General features: G+C 37.2%; 1 protein-coding gene and 1 pseudogene across 1 annotated transcript in view; both read right to left on the bottom strand.

Annotated features, from left to right (window-relative positions):
• Positions 1–7,155, bottom strand: part of LOC131245510 (non-classical arabinogalactan protein 30-like) — a 47,499-nt gene extending 40,344 nt beyond the window's left edge. The window contains exons 1-2 of the mRNA XM_058245029.1: positions 6,548–7,155; positions 5,639–5,974 (exon numbers count right to left, since the gene is read on the bottom strand). Coding sequence (XP_058101012.1) covers positions 5,670–5,974; positions 6,548–6,776 — 534 coding nt within the window. The 5' untranslated portion in view covers positions 6,777–7,155 and the 3' untranslated portion in view covers positions 5,639–5,669. The remainder of the gene's footprint in view (positions 1–5,638; positions 5,975–6,547) is intronic.
• Positions 7,156–16,034: 8,879 nt separating this feature from the next.
• Positions 16,035–23,033, bottom strand: LOC131246951 (proton pump-interactor BIP131-like; annotated as a pseudogene).
• Positions 23,034–24,686: the final 1,653 nt, after the last annotated feature.

Genomic DNA, 24,686 nt, shown 5'->3' with positions numbered 1-24,686 from the left:
AATAAATCAATAAAAGTAAAACTAATGCAAAAATTAAACTATGCTAATCTGGAAAATAGATTCAGTGGATGATCTTTGTGATCAAACAGCAACTTTAGGACAATCATAACACTTGGGTGATAAAATTCCAAGCAGGGCAACCTTATGTTATAGTTAGTGCTTGAAAGACCTAACTGAATTTACTTTCAAAGAAAAAAAAGAAATAAAATCTACAGAAAATTTGGAGGGTTTAGAAGAGAACTTACCTTAGTTATCTTGCACAGATCTAATCTATCTCAGTCTCTCCTCGGCAACGGCGCCAAAAACTTGATTGCTTGCCTTCAAGTGCAGAGGTTCGTAAGTAATATCCTGTGAATACAGGGTTGATCCCACATGGAGATGAATTGCGAGAAGGAGAAAATCAAATGCAAAACCAACTAAGTAATAAAAACTAAACTGATGATTTGATTTTGAGATTTTTGACTAGATGTAATTCAATTGAATTAAAATAACACCTAAGCTTCAAAGTTCCACACATAGGTTAATGTTCCAAAATCATGATGACTTGGATAACACAACTAGGATCTGAGCACTATGGTCAGCTTAGTCGGAAAATAAAACAGTTTAAATATTTTAATAAATGATATAAAAGATTAGAAAATAGTGAATTTGCATCATTGATATATATTCTCAAGCGTCAGTGATTTTAAGAATTCAATATCAATGAGATAATGAAAATCAAAGAAATATAACAGGCTAAGAACCTCTCCTATTTAGGAAATTTGATTGATTCAGGGTAAGCCTATCCATCAATGTAGATATCATATGATGGGAACATATGGATCTCACAAGATGATAAAAAACAAAACCTAAATAATAGATAACATGCATATACCATTCTTCTCATCATTAAAACAATCAATCATCATAACTTAAAGAATTATTAAACCCATGTGCTTCCCTTCTAACTTGGGCTAGAAGGAACTTAGAAAAACATAATTAAAATAAGAAAGAAAAAATAAGAAGAAATAAATAAATGCAAATAGAAAAGATCTAAACAAAACAACTTATATAACTTTAATAAAATTAAAAACTCTAATTCTTGCTTTGAGATGCCTTGAATGATGCTTAGGAATGCCCTAGGAAGTCCTATTTATAAGTAGGGAACTCTAATTTTCGTACAAAGTTGAAAAATTCTAGAAACTGCCTCAAATATACACAATTTTTTAAAATAGACTTCTCGCTGCACAGTTTGTTTAAAATAGATTTCTTGCTGCGCAATTTTTCAAAATAGACCTCAGAGCTTCAGAATACACTTTTTCAGGATGATTTAAAGATTCTTCACTTCAAATCTTCGATTTTCTTCATTCTTCATTTGGTTTTCTTAGATCTTTGGCATGTGAGTTCTTCAATCTTGGTCTCCTAAGATCCATCCCTTGCCTTAGGTAATTTTTGAGCATCAAATTCATGCTTTTAACACCTCTTTTCAATTTAAGCACTTAAATTCACCTTGCAACACATACATGAGTAAAATAGAATATTAAACGGATTCATATTCATAAAACTAAGATATAAATGGGGAAAATTATGCAATATTTGAGTCCCAACAGCAGCATGCCTGACACATTTATAAAAGACTCATCTAGAGAACAAATCTTATCATGTATCTGGCTATTATACACTAGCGAATCTCTCTTATAATTCTTCCAAAATGGGAGATATTCTCAGGGACATTCGGAGAGTTCATAGCGTTCGAGAAGGTTCCAAATATCGGGAGATTGAACTGATATCCAAGCAAACACGGCTATGGTTTGGATCCAAATCATGAGATAGACATATCAGCTAGATCAAGTCTCAATCCGTACATCGATCGCGATTAAAAGAATGGAAGAGCTTGATAACCTAATTTTGTGGTCATGGTTCAATTGGGATCAAGAGAATGTGAGAATTAGATCTGATATGATCCAATAACAAATCAGTATCAGGTGTCAAATCCCTCCATCATTCCAAACCATCGGAGATGATTGTTAAATGTAGAAGGTGGTTCAATCTAGACTATCCAACACCTCAAAGCGGAAGAGACAAAGAGTTCGAAGAAATGTTGACTGACCATGATCGATTTAATGTCTGAGATAAGCTCTAGAGGTTCCCTGATCTCGAATCCATTTAGTGGGCTACAAAGATCTCCATAGTAAGATCAACTAGGAGAAGAAGATTCGAGAAGATAATAGTTCCAAATTTGTCGAGGAGATTCTCTTATCCGAACACTTGGAATATCTAGAATCAGTAAGAAAACCCAATGAGATTTTTGCCACATTTGACAAGTTATAAAAGGAGCACACGAAGAAGAGCTCAATGCCTAACACCAAACATATCTATCTACTTTACAATTTATCGTAACATGGCTTATCTTAGTTCTAGTATAGATTACGACTGCCTAGCGGCTTCTATTACAGTACTTTGGGAGTAGATTAAATATCCACAACCTTAAGTTATAGGATCATGATCAACTAAGTTCAGATTTAGCTGATTATACTCATTTAGTCACATCCTGCTGACTGCCTGCCTCAATCATCTGTTTCGATAAACAAATCAGGTAATTATCTTTCTTTTTCATTTATTTATTTGGTTGTTTGATACTTTGTCGATTGTAATGAGTCATACATTCAAATAGTAATAAAATCGACATCGTTTAGCCTTCTTTTATTTATCCTTATATTCTTATCCCTTTAAGAAATATCAAGCTAAAAGTACTAGTGAAAGAACAAGTCCTTAAGTATGTAAATGCACATCTATTATCATAAGGAAAAAAGAATCCATTCGAAAGGGCTAACCCCTATCCTTTCATAAATCTTCTGAATGCTAAGCGTAACCGGTGGCTAAGAGGATAACTGGAAACCATATCCAATCTCTAATATGTCCGTCTTAACACGGGGGAACACCAATAGTTCAATTAAATCTTGAGTCCAGTAGATTTTGGCACGCCCACGCATCACACCCACACACAAAAACTGAATACAAGCCCTTGTTCATACATGTGGCCTTGTTTGATTGAATTGGCAGGATGGATCTTATATTGCACCCAGTGGGACCCAATGAGTTTGTATATTTCTCAATATAATTAGTTACCTCCTAAATCGAAAAAGGCTACTTTTATGACAGATGTTTCGGAAGAGCAACAAGACTTAGGCCAACATTATAAGCCCGTTGAAGCAGGATCATCTTTTCAATGAATCTCTATTGACTTTATTATATTTTTTGACTAGTTTGTTGGATGCATGCAACATGTTACTAGACTATGTAAGTCATAACTCGATATAAAGCGAAAAATTGGCCCAAAGTCTTATCGCGGGAATTAAAGCCATTGATAAACACTCTTCCCTACTTCACCCTGGTGAACACGAGGAAGAGCGACCCATTGAGCTCCCAACTCGAGCCAGTCAGATCAAACTGCAAGGTCGCCCTTCACCACCTCCACTAGCTACAAGTAACGACTAGGTGGTCGGTTTTATAACTAGTCGGATTACCCTGACTGACAAAGTTATTACTCTTCTGGGAGTATAGGGAAAGCGTATGCAGTGTTTAATGAAAGATCTCCAATATTTGCTATACTTGGGAGGAATGCAGGGCACAAGTAGAAGGATACAATTAGAGCAAAGTTCATATTATACAACTTCATCGAAGAGGCCTTTATCGTCCGGGGTGCTTTTAGTGGGATCTTCCAATATTCTGACATCACAGTTGGTCAACTGTCGGAAGAATGACATGACGACGAATCCGATCACTCTCACATGCTTCACCCCACGGTATGGAGGGTGCATGGCCTAGTTGTCTGAACAAAAGACCCAGTTCCGTCGTACTATGCACCTACATTCGAGGTCGGAGAAAGCAGCCACTCAGGAGAGGATGGCTATGTGTTGCTTGAATTTGTCTGTGTCATGCTCGTCTTTGTGCTCACAGTTTAGCACACGTTCTACCGTTAAAAAGGTGGAAAGGCATACTGCAGATTGGGGAATGCCATTTTGTGGTTCGTATGTGCAATCGTTGTGAATGCAATGGTGGTTATCTTCTTATTGTAATTGTGGTAGTTTACTTGGGTGGTTTGGTAGATTTTGTATAATATGGATAAGTTAAGGTTCGAATCTGAAGATGTGGTTACAATGGTGGTAATCTTCTTATTATAATTGTGGTAGTTTACTTGGTAGTTTGGTGGATTTTGGATAGCATGGACAAGTTATCACATGTTTCGTCTATTTTTATTTTTGTAACGGTGACCGAGATCACCTATCTAGACGGCCTTGATAAACCCAGTTAACAAATTACAAGGGCCACCGATAGTTCATTAGCATATCTATTTCACTAAGGTGAATGCCCCTCACTCATCTTACTGTGGGAGTACTTGTTGACCATTTCAAACCAGTTGTGAGCCACCACAAAATTCGATTCAAGGTAATAGTTGTTTTTCCTTACCATTAAGGTGTTGGTCACCTTATCAACAGGTGGGATGGTCAACAAACATTATGGTGGGCCTCATAAACTTGATCATTAATGATGGGCATTCAACAACATCCTTTTCCTACGGTGAGATTGGGCGCCACATGGTTAGCCTCTCACTAATGTCGCTCTTTCCAAGTATTCACAGTCAAGTTCTCATCTGCAATGGCCAACGGTCGGAATTGTTGGGACTGATCGATGAATGGTAGTCACACACCCTATGGAACACCATAACATTGGTTCAAATATAGTTACCGATTTCATTGAGAAAATAAACAGAATGAAATGGTCATGATGACTGATTTCATCAATCATCTTTGAAAACAAACCCAATAAATGGAAGGTGAGAAATGCATGAATTTCACATTATTTGTCATTATCCATTTAACAAACAACCCCATAAGTTTAATGCATCTCTCTCTCTCTCTCTCGTGTATAAATATAACCTCACTATTTTTTGAAATTCCTTCACAATTTGCAAGGGTCAAATTATCTTGACATTATATATAGTAGCGATCTATCAGATTGAAGTTTTATCGAATCAAATCGAGGCAGATCCAAATATGATCCGATTATAAACAAATCTTGTTTTTGAGACCCAAATTCATTCAATAGATCCTATCATTTATCCCAATCCGATTAATCCATCTGGATCAAGATTCAATCGATTGACAGCCCTACCTGATTGGACTTGACTAGCTTCAAGTCTTCTCGTACTCAAAACGGGTCATCTTGATCATGAGCAGGACCCCAAATTCCACATTCCATAACATTCGGTTGGACGGTGTCCTCCAAAAACCCAAAAAAAATAATAATAATAAATAAAAATAAATAAAAAAACTTTTCAGTAGGAAAATCGTAACCTGTTCTTTATTGATGATCAAGAAGAGAAATACAACTACAACTGTTCACATTCAAAACAAGGAAAAAGATTCTTGAACAGGAATTTCTAATTGGGGAGATTTTCAAGGCATGATCTGGATCACTCAAATATGGACTCCACTTGTCCAAATGGAAAACCCGAGTAATAAAAGTTCTCTCCAAAATCGAATTCAAGTGCTGGTATCCAAACACAGTCAATCCTAACAAATTCCATTATTATCAAACTGCTCTAAACATCAAGTACACAAAGGGAGATTAGTACATTATTCAGTAAACCACACACACACTCTCTCTCCCTCTCCCTCTCAAGGTGATCAATGGGGACAAGAGGTCTTGTTGGAAGCAAAAGCCAGTGGCCCAACAGAATAGAGGGCTAAAGGGTAGGGGCCCGACAGTTTGGTCCTGAAAGACAAGCTGGCCCCACTCACTCCACCATTAAGGTCGGTCGGCAGCTTGCAGTACGCCCATGGGGACGATATTAAGAAAACCTTGCACCTGTCTGCACTGAATGTGGTAACCTCCTTTGGTGGTTGAATGAAGAAATACCCATTTTTGTCGGTTTTGCCCTCCACTACAGTCGGATGCCTCCTGGTGTGGCACTGTAGCCTCACCACCGCTTCTGCTCCAGTGGCAAAATGTAATATTCATGTTAAACAAGATCATCTATAAATTCCACAGTAAGATACTTAAATGCTTTATATTTCTAGTAAGAAAACCATCCATAGTGTCGAAACTGAACCTCTATGGAGCCCACCGTGATGTGTGGATCAGATCCAACCATTCCACAGGGACCAGTTGTGATGGAACACACAACTAATCAAACCTTTCAGACTGTTTTCTGAGGCCCAAAGTGTTTAGGTACATGCCATCTAATCGAAAATTAAGGTGGGCCACACCAAGTGAATTTATAGGTTTTTGTTCCCTCATGTGTCTAATCGAGCTGATTTTTATTCAATAGGAGAGGAACTCGAGGCTGCGGACCTGATGAAGGGATTGGATTTCATTCACAGATCAAAGTGGACAGAACAGAAGTTACTGTAGTTTTGACGCGTTTATGCATGGGATCCTTTTTAATATAACATACATACGTAGTGCATTAAAATCTCTATCATGAAAATGCATGCATGGATGCAAGATTCAACTACTTGTATGCATGCATGGATATTGATCAATTGACCACTTCCCAACTCACCAGGAATTGGGTCCATCTTTCTAAAGTTGCATGAGTTGCAAAGCACCACCCCTTCAACGGCGATCTGATGCTTGGGTGGCATGGGTGGCGGAGGTGGCGTGGGCGGCGTGGGCTTGGTCCAAGTAACAGGCCCGAAAGAGGTAGTGGAATCCAAAGATCCGACCATCAAAACCACACATATTTGAAGGGCCAAAAGACCATTGATGAACGACGCACGAGAAAAAGCCATTTTTCTTCTTTTCTACAGAGTCAACTGAGAAGATATGTTGAAGTGGGTTGTCAAGGGCTTCGATTTATAGTGGTTTTCCCACAGGATTCCCGGCGGTATTGGTGGATCCAAGTGGTTTTTAAGAGTGGTTTTGGATAAGAGAAACCGGGTTTGAGCTGCGAGATTGGTGCAGTCGCAGTTTACAAGGCTTGGGATTTGGGTTGTGTGTATTTTTATTTCACGGGGAAAATGGAGTAAGTGCACCGAGGTGAAGAGCTATTTGATACGACGGGTGAGGTATCATCATCTATACGCACGTGCATTTCCACTGTACATGTGGTATACATTTAACTCAATCTGAACCGTGTAAATTGCGGGATTCACAACAGATATGGGACAATTATATAATCAGATTTATCCATTGAATAAATTCATCTTAACCGTCGGTTTGAATTTGACAATGATCGGACACGTTAGGACATCCATCCTACGTGTTAAATTATTAGCCATATATACTAAAGCCCAAAGAACTTTCTTAATCGAGGATATCATATATGAATTCGATGGGTAAAATAATTGTGTGCATGAGTATGGATGGTAATACCCTGCCAGACTACCGATGATTTCTCTACATGCAAGCTGTGAGAGGGGTGGTGGAAATTTTCACATCTAGCTAGGGAAGTAGAAGTTTCCTATAGGTTCGGTGAACGCATTTATCATATAAAAATATATAAATAATAATTCGAAGAGTGTATTTTACGTTGGCTACGGTGCAACGTTTTGATCTGTGATAGATAACATTTTTTAGAGGATTCGGTATCCATCGAGTGCCATTTCGTTAGCCGTGCATAGCATTTTTTAGAGCATTCGGAGGCAGTGCCCGTTAATACCTTTTTCGCCAATGGTAGTACCTAGACCGGGCGAGGCTTAGGTGAGGTAGGGGTAACAAATTAGTGAGAGAAGCCCTGACTGTGGGGCCCACCTTGATATATGTGTTGTACATCCACGCCGTCCATCCATTTTGACAGCTCATTTTAGGCATGATAAAAAAAAATGAGGCAGATTAGACTACACCACAGGTAAACAATGGTGAGTTAATGTCCACCGTTAAAAACTTCCTACGGCCCACTGTAATGTTTATTTGCCATCCAAACTGTAGATAAGGTCACACAGACCTGGATGAGGGAAAATAAGAACAGTAGCTGGATCCAAAACTTTTGCAGCCCTCAATAAGTTTTTAATGGTGGTAATTTAATCCCCATTCTGTGGGCCACCTGGGATTTGAATCTGCCTCATTTTTGTGAACGTACCTTTAAATAATCTGAAAAAAATGGATGGACGGTGTGGATGTACAACACATACATCGATGTGGGTCTCCTACAGTCAGGGCCTCACCCGCTAAGCTGTTGCCCTTGCCTCACCTAATTCGCGCGACCTTTGACTCAAATACTTGCAACGAGCCGTAATATTTGAAGCTCGCAGCCATTAGATTTGAAGTTCGCAACCATAGATACATCATCCATTTTTGGACGGCCAAGAATAAAGTGTAAGGATCTAACGGTTGGAAACGGCAAATCTAAGTTTAGACGATTAATCGGTCTACGGTTTTCAGGTATGACGCTGGCACCAATTAACTGAGTGGACCATGTATACACCCCCCCCCCCCCCCTTAAAACACACTCATACTTACAAATATCACGATGGACACTCGAACCCATGATGTCAGCAACACTGAAACTCATAAAGTCTATAGCTAAGCCACGAGTAAAACCTTACCAACCGTAGAATTAATTACAAAGAAACAATTCACTGGAATAATAAGAAAATTATTGAGAATTATTTATATTAAAATTGTATATGAAATATATGAAAAGCCTCTAGTATACATCTACCTAAAAAAGAATTTTTCCACAAAGGTTTCAATAGTGATGGTTGAATCCCCATTGTTCTTGTGTACTTAAATCATGGATCTACCTCATATTTAGTGATATCCCGACATGATATGGAAAAGTTGATAGATATAGTGGATATTGCATGGTCATCACAATAGGCCCTTCAGCAATGCGACGGATATTACAGGATAGTTACGTCTCCATGTACATGCCACATGTTTTCCATTAGGGCACATGGGTATGAGATTCAATCCATCCATCCATTAGAAGGCATCCCTATGTTGACTCCCTGATCAGGTGGGCTATGGTTTGCAAACAAATTTGCAGCTCTAAAATATTTAGCTGAAGCTTTATAACATATACACCTATTTCGGCCCACATTTTGAGTAGACCAGATTAATTTGAGGAAAAACATGTTCAGACCAACCAATGAATGGATTTGATCTTCAACCTACATGCCATAAAGACACGTGTGGATGTGAATGGCATTACACTTTGCAAAACTAGTAAACCTTCCAACAATAGTGATCTTCCATTTTATGATTGCTTTTAGCGAGTTTGTAGGAGTGGAAATAACCATATAGGAGCATGTCATGTCCCAAAATCTAACTTGTAAACTAAGTGTATTTATTTCAATCACCAGATCAATTTAATCAAAGATAGGAATTACGTCCTTTTTAAGTTTCACCCAAGTTCAACAATCAACATTCACAAATAACACTTAACATCAACTATCCATACATTTAAACCGCTACAACCGTTCAAATAACATTAACTAATTTACTTTCTCCACCAATGCAGCCTACAATTGAGACCTTATTTCAAATCCAAAACAATTCAAATAAATAAATAAACAATCAAATACTAAAAGGCCTAAATATTATCAACCAATGTATATTAGTCAACTACTCCGAGTAAATAAAATGAAAATCAAATAATTAAGAACGATCCAATGTGGCCAATTTCTCTTGCGATAGGTATGACCACATCTTACGTGGGTCGTATTCAGTTTAGAAATATCTTCTTGTTCTTGCATCAACTCATCTGTATGGTTTTTTCATCAATAAAAATATAAGCTATTTAGGCTTAGTGAGAAAATCCAGCATATTTCATGTGCATAAAAATTAAAATATTATTGTAATATAAAATGCATAGTGGTACGTATATGTGTAGATAGTGTATGAATGCATCAGATGGAATGACCGCCCATCTGCTTAGGTTGGATAATTATAAACTCACATCCACCGGTCAAGTACGCTTCCACCTTTTGGTAGGCATGGATATGGCTTGCATCTGATAAATATTCTACTAGGATCGACATTCTTTCAGAGATATCCCTTAGGATCGACAATGCAAGGTGTTTATGCGATGGATGATGTATGGTTTCACCAATTTATAATGGTTTACAATTACTTGTCTTGATTGGAATATACACGTGTGAATCCAACGTACAAATTATTATGATTCAAGTAATTAAAGTTGAGAAGATATATTAGCATGTGACACACAATTGCATACATTATGATCATTAGTCAAATTAAGAACATCGTAATAGTACATTAATCAATCAATAACACAAACAATTTTATTTTAATTCCAATAAACATGAGACATATTGTGATCACTCACATGTGTTAGGTAGTGAAGAATCCACAAAGTAATTAGATTGGTTTGAGTTCAGAAACCCTAACAATCATATACACAACATTATTGTTTTATTCAATCATTTCACACAATGGGGCCCACCTTTAATTAATCACCCAAGGTGGCTAACTACAACTCACCATCCCTAAATGGTTTAATGTGTATAATTTTCTTATATTACAAGTTTATTTAATCTAAATATAAAAGTTCCAAATTGAGACAATTTTGTCCATGTGTCTATTGATTGATGTTGTCAATCGATCGACCCCGATCGAAGATCCCTTGATCGAATCGATCTTCAATCGATTGAATTAAGAAAATACAAATTATAATAGTTAGATCACTAGAAAAAATTCAACAACTTTGATCAAATCGATTGATCGACTCCGATCAAAGTCCCATCGATTAAACTGAGAAAAGCCAAAATTTAAAAGTTTAAGTCTCTAGATACGATTCAATATCTTCGATTGATCGAACTTCAATCAAAGGTCGAATTGACGATCTAAAGCCCAATCTGATTTTTTTTACAGTTTAACACAAAATTTTGGGTTCTTTTCTTATTTGATGATTTAAGATCTAATTAGACATCTTTGGACAAATCTACACTAATCAGTGATCCTCTTTCAATTGATTTCAAGAGAAGGGTCCATTGATCGGTTGATTCGAACCACTCATGATTATCTACATTTAACTTACAAAACTATGATAAGAGTGACCCACCAATCAATTTGTTCAATTAGATATTTGGGAATCTTAATGTAATTGATCCTATTGATGAACCGAACTGATCAAATTGATTTCCACATAATTGGAAACTTATCATGATTAACAAGTCATCATATGCTTATCATATGATATGTATCGATGTGGCCAGCCTAAAGATATAATCATCCAAATAATTGGAGTCTCGCGTGAATCAACCCTAAGATTTGAATGAACGGTGTGGATCTCATCACACACATTCTGGTGGCCCATTTCGATCCTCTACGCTAAAGGGATATCAATACTTGTATAGGAAATTTGAGCTTTCTTCATTAATCGCTCTATATCTGACAACGCAATGGTTGTATAGCCAATCCCACCCGTTCCTTGTATTGTCCAAATAATTTTAATGCAAATTTATCAAAATTATTAACTAATCAATTTACCTTAAAACTATAAATTAAATAATCTATTTTCCACAACCAGGAAGCAATTCCCTCCGCGACCACCTAGAGCTATTCGCAGAGCGAATAGCTTCCTTTCTAGATATGTATGATGGACGAAAAGCTAATCCTAGACCTCACAGATCTGGTTACTTTTATATTAAATTAATGTATTCAAAGAAGAAAGAGATGTACTAACCTATAAAAGCACCCCATGATCTAATCTCTCTCTCTCTCTCTCTCTCTCTCTCATTATACGTAGGGTGTTTTGAGTTATGATATTAGGATATAAGTTTCCTTCTCACTACTCCTTCCTTCAGAAGGAGAGGTGATATGAAATCTCTCTCAATTCAAATTTAAATAAAATCTCTCTTTACTTTATTTTTTCTTTTTTCTTTTTTAAAAAACTAGGGCGTTACAGGCTACGCACTGTAGAAAAAAACATAAATTCAAAAAAATAATAATCTAAAATTGATTAATTAAGCGGTTAACCAAACACACTTAAAGCGTAGAATAAGATTATTAAAAAAAAAAAAAAAAACCACTTCTCTATCAAAACCAAACAAGCCCAATTTTTTTTTTAATTATTTTTTTTTCATATTTGTTATATTTATTAATTTATTTTACCTATGAAAGGCATTTTTCAATGTTTGTCCAGTATATCATGCACACGCTGAGATTCTATTTCAACCTCATGTTTTATTTTATTCAACGATATTATTAGCATAAATCAAGGACATGGATACCACTATATGTATCTCACCACATGCAAATGGGGCTCGCTATGTACATCCACATGTGTGGGACCATTTGTGTAGGTTCACAAAATGGACGTAAAAAAAATCTCATCAACAACTATGAAATTTTTTATATATATCATAATACAAAAGGTACATCCAATCATTAACACGATTGTTAATTGGGTGGAACCCACGTACCTTGGAGGAGCCACACCACTCAAATCACTTTGATGGGATGATCCTGTCTAATCAAGGGCCATGGAAATAGATGATCCATGCTAATAATATTTAAAAGCTCTATTCATTGATGTGGACCATCCATCATTTGCAGACCACCTTCATGACCATATCTTTTAAATTACTCTTGGATTGGATGATTTTAAATATCATAACAATGTCTATGCAAATGGACTATCCATATTGATTAGATTAGAAAAGGTACAATTATTCATATGGATCATCCATCGTGTGGGTCCATACCTCACAAATCATATTGATCAGATAATTCAAGCCATTTGATAAGTGGCTATGGAAGTGATGAACAATATCAATTATGCTAGAAAATGTCTTATCATCCATATGTGGGGCCTACCCTTGATGGACCTTCCCTCTCAAAATCACTTTGATTGAATGCTCTTAGGTACCGGTGTTATAAAAATCACAGCGAATTCCACCATCATCACTTGCATCAAATCCAGAGCATTTTAGCATTCTGAATACGTACTTTGATTTGATTGAGTTATCTGTCGAGATCACTAGAGAGGATGATGGGTCATCAGACTTCCGACCTATGCATCACTACAAGAAAACTATCCTTTACCAGCGGTCAAAACCGCTGGCAAATCATTTGCCCGCGGTCACCAATATACCGGCGGTCAGGACCTTTACTGACGGTTGTGCTGGACGCCGCTAAATCGTCAGTTTTGCTCAGAAAATTGGTTAAAGCTACGGATATAATTCGTAGCTAAAGATGACTAGCCCACAGCAGAACAGCTCATTAAAAATTTGCTACGGATTAAATCCGTAGCTATATAGGTCATGGAGACCGATAATCCGTGGCCGGAGAGAAAATCTTTATTATCAAAAGGTTAAAAAAAGAAAAGAAAAGAAAAGAAAAGGTGACCTACATGTATCCTTTTCTTTTTTTTTTTTACACCAGTCTAAGCAACTAACATACCTTGGTTAATGTCAATGATCTCCTTGTTGCCAATGATTGCCATTGTTTCCAAGGGACTGGTTTCTTCTGTCGATCTTTGGTAAGCTGTGTAGCCGTAAAAGGCATCAGCACCAGTATTTCGGAGTCCTTCAGCAGGTTCAGGCCCTCAATGATATTGAGGTTCACCACCTGTGACCAAAGGTTCTCTATTTTGTCTACCAGAAGCTCAATTTTCTCACCACGGTCCAGAACCTACACAAAGGCAACCTTGACAGGGTCATTGTCAACTTCAAGAATAGGCTCAAATTTCACAAACATGGCTTTATGTTTCCATCCTACATTTTATTCAATCAAGTCAGAAAACACATGATCAATAACAGTGAATCTTAATCTGTGAATACCGCTACAGCTGTATGGAAAGGTTAGATCTAAAATTTCTTAAAGGGGCTGAATATTGATATCAAGTGATTGCATTCCTATTTGAAACAAAAGCAGTCATTAAAGCCAACCTCTCATGATTTTGAACAAGCCAAAACAAGATATTATTAGAACATACCTTTGAATGAGTTTAGATTTTCTCTATTGTAACTTCAATTTTTATGAAGGATATGGATAAAACACTTGACAATATAAATATCACAGGAAGAAAGCACAGCATTAACGGTACCCAAGGTCAGACCACCATATAATTTAATCAATCAAAACGATGCCAATATTACAGGAAAGCACTAAAATACAACTCCCTTGTTGTAAAATGCAGAAACCAAGTTTAAAGCAGCAACAAAAAAGATGGTTTGAATTTTCTTGAAATGATCAAACCCCTGCCATTTATATATCATCTACGTCAGCCCTGGAAAAAAAAGGAATTTTATAGCGTATGGCTACTGATATGAAAACACTAAGTTGATGTGAAGAAACATGAGTATACACTTAAGGCCATAAGTAACTTCCACAGAATTGGCAGCAATAGAAGACTTCCAGCCTGAAAAGAATTGATAGAAACAACAAATAGAGCACTAAAACACTTTATTATGGGGAATTCAATGATCATTTTATGATACAGATAGAAAGATCAAGATAATCCGAGTTGGGAGAAAACTCCTGAACTGAAGCAGGAAAACAGAACCAAGTGAAATGATGCAATACCATGGGAGGTATGCACAAAACACATAAAATTTATAAAAAGATTTAAGATACCTGCTGGAAGCATGTGAATTGTGTAACCCCCATCCCATCCATCAAAATTTCCCAGCCCAATCCCCAAGCCCCAAGAATCTATCAACATTTCAAAAAATTTTAAAAAGAGGATGGAAAATGAAAATTGTTCAGTGAAAAGGGGCCATAAAACTGAAGTCCAAAGAGAGCAAGAATGCAAAGCAAATGAATATGGTGTGGTTTGGTTACGTTAGGATAGATGTGGGAACCACCCTTTTATACAAAGGAGGATGCGCTCTCCCACAAGGAGTGAGCGGAAACTTAGTAAATGAAAGTGTAAGTTTCCCAAAAAACATTTGCTGTGGTTCTTAGTTTCCATCCTGAATCTCTACCATGACATATCAAGCAGGAGCATCTCAACAAGTTGCAAGTCAGTGTGTAGTGTCTTTATTCTTTTATTTGATGAACGTCCAAGTCTTCTGATTTGCTTCTTTCAGCATGTGGTTTCAAATACCCCATGAAATGAACAGAAGAACAGAGTATGTATCTTCCTGCACACCAAATTTGTCAAAATATGGAAGATTTTCCTATGAATGGTGGAATACAGAAAATCTCAATCACCTTCGAGAGTCAAGATGGTTCATTAGTTTTCAGAAAAATCCAGTCTGTTTTCATTTCAGAGAGAGAGAGAGAGAGAGAGAGAGAGAGAGAGAGAGAGCCTTACCAATCAATATGGGTCAGATGCCCGGGTCCTGACAAGCCAAATACATCCCTCTGGGAGGCCATTATCCAAACCCATACAAAGCTTATGATCCTGGCTGAAAGGGATCACAAAAGAAAAGGAAAAAAAATGCAAATAGAAAAAAAAGGAAGTGTAAATTAGAATGGAAATCACAAAAAATGACTATAATAACACTATAAAAGAATGGAAATTTCACAAAAGTTCTATTGATGAGCAATTGAGACTTACTTCGACTATTCACATCAAAGAAATAAGATGTGCATTTCCTTTCATAGATCAAGAGGCCCCAAACCTTCAAAAAGATTTCAACTTCAAATTATGATTTCCTTCTTTTTATCAATTTAAACACGAAACACACAAATAAATGCTTGGACACTACTAAGGTGTATTTTGAACATGAACTCTCAATAGACGACTCAAAAGAGAAGAAACTCATGAGCATAATACAAATCCTAAAAATGAGTATCAACCCAACAAAAATATCATGATAAGCATAGTTTCCTACTAAAGCTAACTAAATAAAGAAGCAGCACCATTAACCAACCTGATCAAGTCCTAAAAGTTCCCCACTAAAAGTCCATAATATTAATAATAATAAACAACCATTAGAACAACTTCAAAATGCCATGCAAAAAAAAAAAAGAAAAAAGAAAAAAGGAATACAATTCAAATTCAATAATTCAATAGAGACAAAAAAGGAGAACAACAGCAAATAGAAATGCAACAAAATGGTAACAAACCCACCTTAAAATGATCACCAGCTCCCTCCTCAAGATCTTTCCAGCAACGGATTTTGGTATCGAGTTTACGAAAACCATTGGTTTCTCTGATTCAGCCGAATTTGGTACCCGCAAAACCATTGGTTTCTCATTGGTGTTCCTCATCTGTCCGTCCCTACTCAATTGTCAGCTGTCCAGTGATGGCAATATCCTTTTTCTCATAATCATCTCTAAAGGCTTTATTACTGCTCCATAGTACCATAAATTTCTCAACCTAATCATGGCAAGGAGAATGTAAGATGAGACCATGAGAGTGGAAATTGAATAATGAACAAGGATGGTAGAGAACAACCAATTGAGCAAACCTCTATATGAGAAAGCTCCTCCAGAGCAGCTATATCCTTCTTTGCAGCAAGATCTTTGGCATTCTTCAAGAGAGTCCGGTTTTGGTAGTAGAAGGTATAACATAGAGAGTACCAGAAGATCGCCGTGAACAAAGACTAAAATGGCATGAAGCACTGTACCTATGCAAGTCCAGATGATAATAAGCCAAACACTTTCTCAATGTATCGTTAAGAAAATTGGATGATAAATTTGGGCCCACCTTGGATTTTGTAAGTCCAATATATTATAAAACACGGAAGTGTGTGAAATCATTCCTGATTACTGGGTGGAACATTGTACACCACTCATAAATTTGAATTGTGGGTCATGATCTCAATCACAGGTTATGAAACCCCAAAAGTGAAACGTGATAGCAGATTAAAAGAATTCCATGCCTCAGCCCCATCCTTTAAATGGCCATGAAGAAAGCCAACATTGGTCTCTCCTATCAACAGATTGGTCCTTTTTAAAGTTTAAAGGGACATTAAGTTAGGTTGCACCTTTGGTTCAGGAAACCATCTCCAAAGTGGGAAACATGTTTCCTAGGAAAAAAATGGGTTTGATTTGCTTTGCTGAAATAACATGAAAGAGGGGGAACTGAACAGAAACTCAAGGAAACATAAGGGAAGCATGTTTCTCATGAGACACTAGGAAAAAAAAAAAAACTCTTGTGCCACCATTTTGAATGGAACTTTCCCAGCATTCCTTGAGCATTTTCAGTATTCCTCATCATGGTTTGCTTCTCAATCTTGCTGTTTCTCCAAGAAGAGTGCTTCCGTTTGCAGCTCCCCACATCTCATCACAGTATAGTTATCCCACTCATGGACAATAAATATGAAAAAAGAAGGAAAGAAAGCCTAACTAGCATGTGTTATGAAACTAAGAAAGGGTAGAGAGTTTTTTTTTCTCATTTAAAAAGGTATCCACCCTTATCTTTGATTGATTTCTTCCTTCTTCTTTTTTTCTTGAAAGGTAACACTACCAGGCTTTGAACCCTGGATCACTCACACACACTACACTGTCTCCACGAGCTCATCTAACAAGCCAGAGACGATTGATTTCTTCCATCATTACAAGTAAATCTTCAATGGGTTCTAATTTAGAGCTCTGTAATAGAAAATTAGAAATTTAAAAAAGAAGGCATAATTAAAACTCCAAGAAGTTCCGAAGTTAGCAGCTCAAGAGACTTATGAGTTGTCTCAAATGGGCCGGACATTTCATACCAGAAAAAATCACAGATCCAAGACTTTGATTGGACGAGGAAAACCCAGAAGGAAGAAAATTTCCTCTATGGTCATCTTTTCTTTTTTATTTTAAAAACGCTGAGGGAAGATTAAGTACATGATCTCATCATGAATGAAGGCATTCCATTTTAGGCCACCATGATACTCAAAAAGTAACTAGAAGATGCAAGATATATTACCCCTTCGTCGTGCTCTTTTATCAATTCCCTAAGGGTATCATATGTTTTATCCTTTTTCAGGTTCAGAGCTCATGGTCTATGGGCTTCATTTCTTCCTTGAGATGCTTGATTTTTTTCTCAACCACCTGTTGCTCCTTACTCACCCCATCCAAATAAACACCTATTCGCTACAGTGGACAAAATGTTCATGATATGAGGGTTTACTTGGGGAAAATAAATTGAATTACTTTCAAATCACAGACTACCAATAAAGTGGGGCTAAAGCGGGGGGAAACATACTTTAATCTGGTCTTGAATTCTTTCTCTTGGATCTAATGATTCCTGAATCTTTACCTTCATAGCAGCATTGACAATAGCCTTCTCTCTCGTTCCTTCAAGCAATTTGATTTCTCTAAGAAACTCTCTCCTCGACTAAGGTGTTGCTCTCATGTTTGATGCAATAATGCAAGTGCCGAATCTGTTTTGACGATCCCATATATGTACCAGAAGACAGAATAAGTGAACAATACAATTCAGTGGTTTCACTCACAAGATCATTAAGCTCTTCCTCTGAAGAGCAAAAGCCCACACCCTTCTCTCTTGTACCATTGCTTGCACCCCACAGCTTGCCAAGGGCCGCATGAAGGCATTCTAATGTCTTAGTCATGTTTTCCAAACTCTCCTTGCACCTCTTTTTCTGCCTGGTTAATTTTACTAACTGGATAATCACCTTGTCTCGATCCGATTGAACTACAGCAAGATTCAGTATTAGAGACGGGAGTCAATTATCAACTCATCTGTGACTTTCAGTGTCAGTCATGTAATTGAACGAAATACCAGATATAAGTCATTCTGATGAGTAGAACTACTATTTGACACGGAAAAAAAAAAAAAAAAACCGTAAATCATCACAATGTAAAGCTTCTGATGTACCTTTTTCTCCTTTAGTGCTTCTGTAAGCTGAAAACGGGCTTGATTCCTCTGTTGAATCTCCTTGACAGCCAGTTCTATTTTATTTTTCAGCGTTGGATCTTCATAGGACTGAAACCTGACAAAATAGAAAGAGTGGATCTGTTTTGGTGCAGGCCACTCATTGACGGCATCCTTTGGGAAGTTGACATCCGGAGCAGGATCAGCTTCTCTTTTTGTATGGCCCACCTGAGTGCTGGAATACTGTGACTTTTTGGGTAATTCCTTTATCCTGATGAGGCACATTAAATGAATGGATTGGGTGGCAAATAAACACGAAGGTGGGCCTTAAAAAAACTAATGGTAGGTGTTCCATCCAAACTATTTCCTGTGGTGTTGCCTACCTAAGTTTTAGGTTATCACGATTATTGGTTCCATGGTTAACCTGAGACAGCATATAAATGGATGGGGTGGATTTCCTGGAAGTTACATCCACATAGTTCTCAGTTAGCAGAAGTAATCCCACTTGGTACCTAGTGTAAGGTATGCTAGCGTAGTTCATCTGCAAAGGGGCCATCTTCCTCCAACAAAAAGTGTAGAAAATCATCCTCCATTCCTTCACAATTGGACATGTTTCCATACATGGTTATCAAGAGCATCAGCTTGGTGGCTCTGGCTCCCCATGGATGGACCACAGATCGGATTTATCATAACCGTTGGTTGGATGGATTTTTGCCCATTACGAATGAACTGTTCCCCGTTTTTGCTGTTCATTGTCCATTTTCGTGCTACCACTTGAATAGCTGATGATAGTCCAATTGGCCAAGTAAGGCGGCGTGGCCCACCCATTTTGGGCTTCAGGGAAGATAGTTTCCATCTTGCCTTAGGCAGAAAACCACCACCTTGTGCAAATAGTTGGTACAATGGGTAGAAGGATCTAAATCTTTGGAATGAGTGCCCAGAATCTCATGAATTCAAGCCATTTGTCTGAAAGAAACACCAAAACTTAAGTGATGCTGGTATGCATTTAACAAGATTAAGATTTTAATAAAATCTCTTTCATGAAATGCTAAACAGATACATTCATAACCAAAATCCGGCAGCTTTTCCAAATCCAATTTAGAAAAAGCTTAAGGCTGCATTTGGATCATGTCCATTTTGGCAGAGGAGAAAATAATTTGTGATTCTGGAATTTATACTCTTGTTAGAATTTCGAAAAAATGAGGTTATTCTTTGTTGTATTGGAAAGGAGCTCTTTTGTATCCATCATTCTCTTGTGAATTATGCAACTTCTACAGAGATTAAAAATCCCAAAAAATTGCGAATGAATTTTCTTGCAGCCTGGAGACAAATGCAGCTAACATACAGAAAGAAATGAAATCAATAAATAAATAGTAATAATAGTTATGAAAACTTTTGTTAGAGCAGCAACCAAACCATATAAAACAGCAAGAAGAGCAAAGCAGACCGTAAAAGCTAAAACATCAAAATCTGTCCCCAGATTTCAGTTCTTACACAAATAGAAAAGCTACAACATCGTAATTCAAACCATAATCTCAACAAAAAAGAAACATCTGAATTCGAATTAGCTACACCTGCAATCATTAATATAACCTGGAAAATTCTTCAATGTGCAGCTAATCAATATCATAAAAGAAAGACATATATGCAAAATTCAAGCTTCTGCAGCTCTAAAATATCAAAATCCTGGAGATCGGAACCAAAAGGCAAGGGAAACACCCTAGAAAAAGAAAAGAGAAACAGGCATCGATTGAGCAAATGTCAGAATTTTACCTCGGATGGGATGGAAGGAGAAGATATCTGGAGCAATTTCTACAGGTCGGCTTTTATAGGGCCGAAAAGGGATGAGAGTACAAAAATTGTAGCTTTTAGATTATCTCAGACAGAGAGATGGAGGGAAACGAAGACTCAGCTTCCCATTTTCTTTTGAACATGATTTTCCGTAATGAGATTCGCGCGAGTAAGGTAAAGAAGGGCCTCGTTGAAGAGGGTACACATGTATTAGATCCAGGCCCTAAAACCTAAACTCGAACACAGCTCATAGGCTCAAACTCAAACTCGGCTTGAGCTGGCCCGAGCTGCTAACCGAGCCGAGCCAAGTTTGAGCTGGTGTAGCCTGCTGGCCGAACCAAGCCAAGCTGGGCCAAGATTGACTCAGTTCGGCTGGTGTACAGCTCTACATTCACGTGGCTCTCAGTTTGTAGAAGTAATCCCCACAATTTTGGGTTTGAGGGAAGATAGTTACCATCTTGCCTTAGGTAGAAAACAACCACCTTGAGCAATTAGTTGGCACAATGGGCAGAAGGATCAAAATGTTTCGAATGAGTGCTTAGAATCTGATGAATTCAAACCATTTGTCTGAAAGAAATGTCAAAACTTACGTGTTGCTAGTGTGCATTTGACAAGATTAAGATTTTAACAAAATCTCTTTCATAAAATACTTTTTTTTTCTTTTTTACACACACCCCACATGGGCACTTGAACTCAGAACTTCAGTGTTGAAATGCGACTGAGCCATGAATCAAGACCACTTTCATAAAATGCTAAACAGATACTTTCAGAACCAAAATCCTGCAGCATTTCCAAATCCAATTTTTTAAAAAAATGCTCAAGGCTGCATTTGGATCATGTCTATTTCAGGAGAGGAGAAAACAATTTGTGATTCTGGAATTTCTACTCTTATTCGAATTGCGAAAAAATGAGGCTATTCTCTGTTGTATTGGAAAGGAGTTCTTTTGTATCCATCATGAGCATCATTTCGTGAATCAAGCAACTTCTATTGAGAGTAAAAATTCGAAAAATTGCGAATGAATTTTCTTGCAGCCTGGAACCAAATGCAGCATAAAGTAGAGAAAGAAAGAAAATTCATCTTTGAAAACTTATGTTAGAGCTGCAATCACAGCATATAAAACAGAAAGAAGAGCAAAGCACACCATAAAAGCAACAACATCGAAATTCAAATCGTAATTTCAACAGAAACGAAACATCTGAATTCAAATTAGCTACATCTGCAATCATCCATACAAACTGGAAAAATCTTCAATGTCCAGCATTTCATAATCATAAAAGAAAGACATTTATGCAAAACTCAAACTTCTGCAGCTCTAAAATATCAAAATCCTGTAGATCAGAACCAAAAGTCAATAAAAAAAAAGAAGAAAAAAACTAGAAAAGAAAAGAGAAACAATCATTGATTGAGCAGATATCAGAATTTTACCTCGGATGAGATGCAAGATATCTGGAGCAATTTCCACAGGTCCGCCCTTTTTATAGGGCAGAAAAGGAGAGAGTGAGAGATGGAGGGAAACGACGACTCTTCTTACCGTTTTCTTTTGAAATACGGTTGTCGTAATTAGATTCGCGCGAGTAAGATGAAGATGGGCCTCGTCGTTGCTGTAGTATGGGATATATGTAATAGATCCAAGCCACTAATCTCACTAAAAATCATTTTGGAGTTTCATGATCTAAAACTAATTCCTTTGATTTATGGTATGAATGTAAACACGGACGGTTGAAAAGAGGCTGTTCAACAGAAAGTGTGTTCCGACTTCTTAGTGGCAGGCGCCTCGTCATTTGTATAATGTTTAAGACAGGACCCAGGCACCTAGCTGATGAATTCTGCAGATTTCAGTTATGTGTGGAACGTGGGCATGTGGTCATTAAACCATCTATTCATCTCACTCGCACGAGTCACAGTGCATTTCCACTCGTTTGATGAGAATGGGGTGTTGGAAGGACAACGCGTTGACTCGCTGCCACGGTCCCTTCACCTGGGGTGATTGCCATGGTCGATCGGGACCGTCCACATAATTAGCCCCACCTGGATTGGCCTGCAGTTAATGACCCAAAATTATGGAAGATCCTGACCATATGATCAATGTCCTTGATCAATACAAAGATGGTCGATGATCTATGATTAGTGGAAAAGTGGTGGTGAGAGTAGTTTGGAAAGTGGGATTTTCGAACTGTGGCAAGGTATTGTGATTGAAGATTTTAAATCGGTGTATCGATATGGAATCATTCACCACCAATGCTGCCCATATCATCTCTGATTCTGAATATTTCAGGCCCATATAACCGTATCACTCATTGGCTTATATCGTTTTGTACTTTAAAATCTTGACCCCGACGCGGCTATATTATTCCGACCAGTCTCACACCACACAAAATCATCTACTATTGAGTATTACAGGAAGCATGCCTTAGGTTATAAGTCACTGTATATATCTTAAGTCTTTTCTAATTAATAAAATAGTTGGATAGAAGTGGGAGATTAATTAAGTTAGACTTTTGCTACCCTGGGGACCAAGCCAATGAACTCCTATAGTGTAACATATTGAGGGGTGTACATCGAGTCGAACTGAGTCGAGCTGGCCTCAGCTCGACTCGGCTCGGCCACTAGCTGACCTCATCTCGAACTCGGCTTGGCATGGTCCTTGAGCCTGACTGGCCAGCTCGACTCGGTTCGCTCAGCAGCTTGGGCTAGTTCAAGCTGAGTTCGAGACAAGATCGAGCCAAGTTCACTTGTGCAACATTTTCACAAACACCTGAACTGCACCTTCAAAATCTTACTGTATTTGAGATAGCAGTAATGGTTTTACATGTATTTTATCAAACACCTACTAATCAACATAACAAAAAGGGTATTAGTTTCATATACATATCTTTCTTGCCGCCAACTACACTTTGTTGAGTCATTTCATCAAACGCTTGGTGAGCAACATCAATATCAAAGTAACTGAGTTACCAAACTGGTTCGATCCGAGTTCGATTCGAGTTGGGTTCGATCCAAGTCAAGTTGAGTCGGGGCCAGCTCGAACTCAGCTTCAAACCAAGTCGAATCGAGCCTTTTCTAGTTGAGTCGAGCGAGCTAACCGAGCTAGCTCGGTTCGTGTACAGCTCTAAACATATTTATTATTATTGTTATTTTTTTATTAAAGCTTATTTGGATTCATGAAAAGTACATGAAAGGAAACATTATTTCTCATGAAACTCAATTTTCATTATATATATATATATATATATATATAAGTTTTAGTTTTTGTAGCAATTAGTAGGAAATGTGTTTTTTTTACTTTTTATTTTTATTAGAAAAAAATAAATTTATTTTTCCACCTTCACTCTTAAAAAAATTATATTTCCACAATGAAAAAAATAAAATTTTAAAGGTAGCTCAATTATGTCATCATTCATCTTCAATCACCCTATATGTGCTACATTTATCAATGTACTAAGTGAGCCATTGTCCATCCCTAGTTATACGTCTTGGATGTGCTATTATGCCATGTGTCACATGTGTTACCATTTATATTCTTTTTTTCTTTTCTTTTTTGGTGTCCACATGTGTAAATTATTCCACATGTTAATTTGCAATCAATGATACCATCCATCCTCTTTTACACCCCACATGTGCTAATATGCCACATCTACGGCAATTCTTCTTCTCATATATAAAGCACTCCACATGCACCAATGTGGCCATATGCTGTTATCTTTAAATGATTATAAATGCTATCATCTAGTTGCGAGTGCCCATATGTCAAATTTGCCGATGGACATCTTGTGCTACATGTGCCATCGAAGAACTTCAAGCAACTCACACACATCACGTGTGCTACAATTTAACTTCAAGCACTCACATACAGTGCGTGTGCCACTGTTTACTTTCAAGTATCCTGTTGGGCCATATGTGATAGTCTAGCATATGCTATAATCTGGCATGGGACGTGCTAATCTAGCACATGCTAGCAACTACTTAGAAATTTTTATTTTTTATTTTGCCAAAAAACAATTTTAAAAATAGATCTTAAATTTCTCTATGATATTGTTGAAAAATAAATAAGAAAAATAAAATTTTCTTTACCACAATTTTCTTAAAATAAGGTTTTCCAAAAAGATATTATTTTCTTTCCCATGCTTTCCAAAGACCCGAATGGGCACTAAGAAAATAATGGTAATTAACCATGTGATTTTTCGTTTGAACATAAATCACTCATTATTCTACCTATAAGCATCTACTTAA

The sequence above is a fragment of the Magnolia sinica genome, chromosome 5 (genome assembly GCF_029962835.1).
Source record: "Magnolia sinica isolate HGM2019 chromosome 5, MsV1, whole genome shotgun sequence".
In the NCBI taxonomy this organism is placed as follows: Eukaryota; Viridiplantae; Streptophyta; class Magnoliopsida; order Magnoliales; family Magnoliaceae; genus Magnolia; species Magnolia sinica.
Note: the sequence above shows the minus strand (reverse complement) of the source record. Positions and strands in the feature narration are given on the sequence as shown.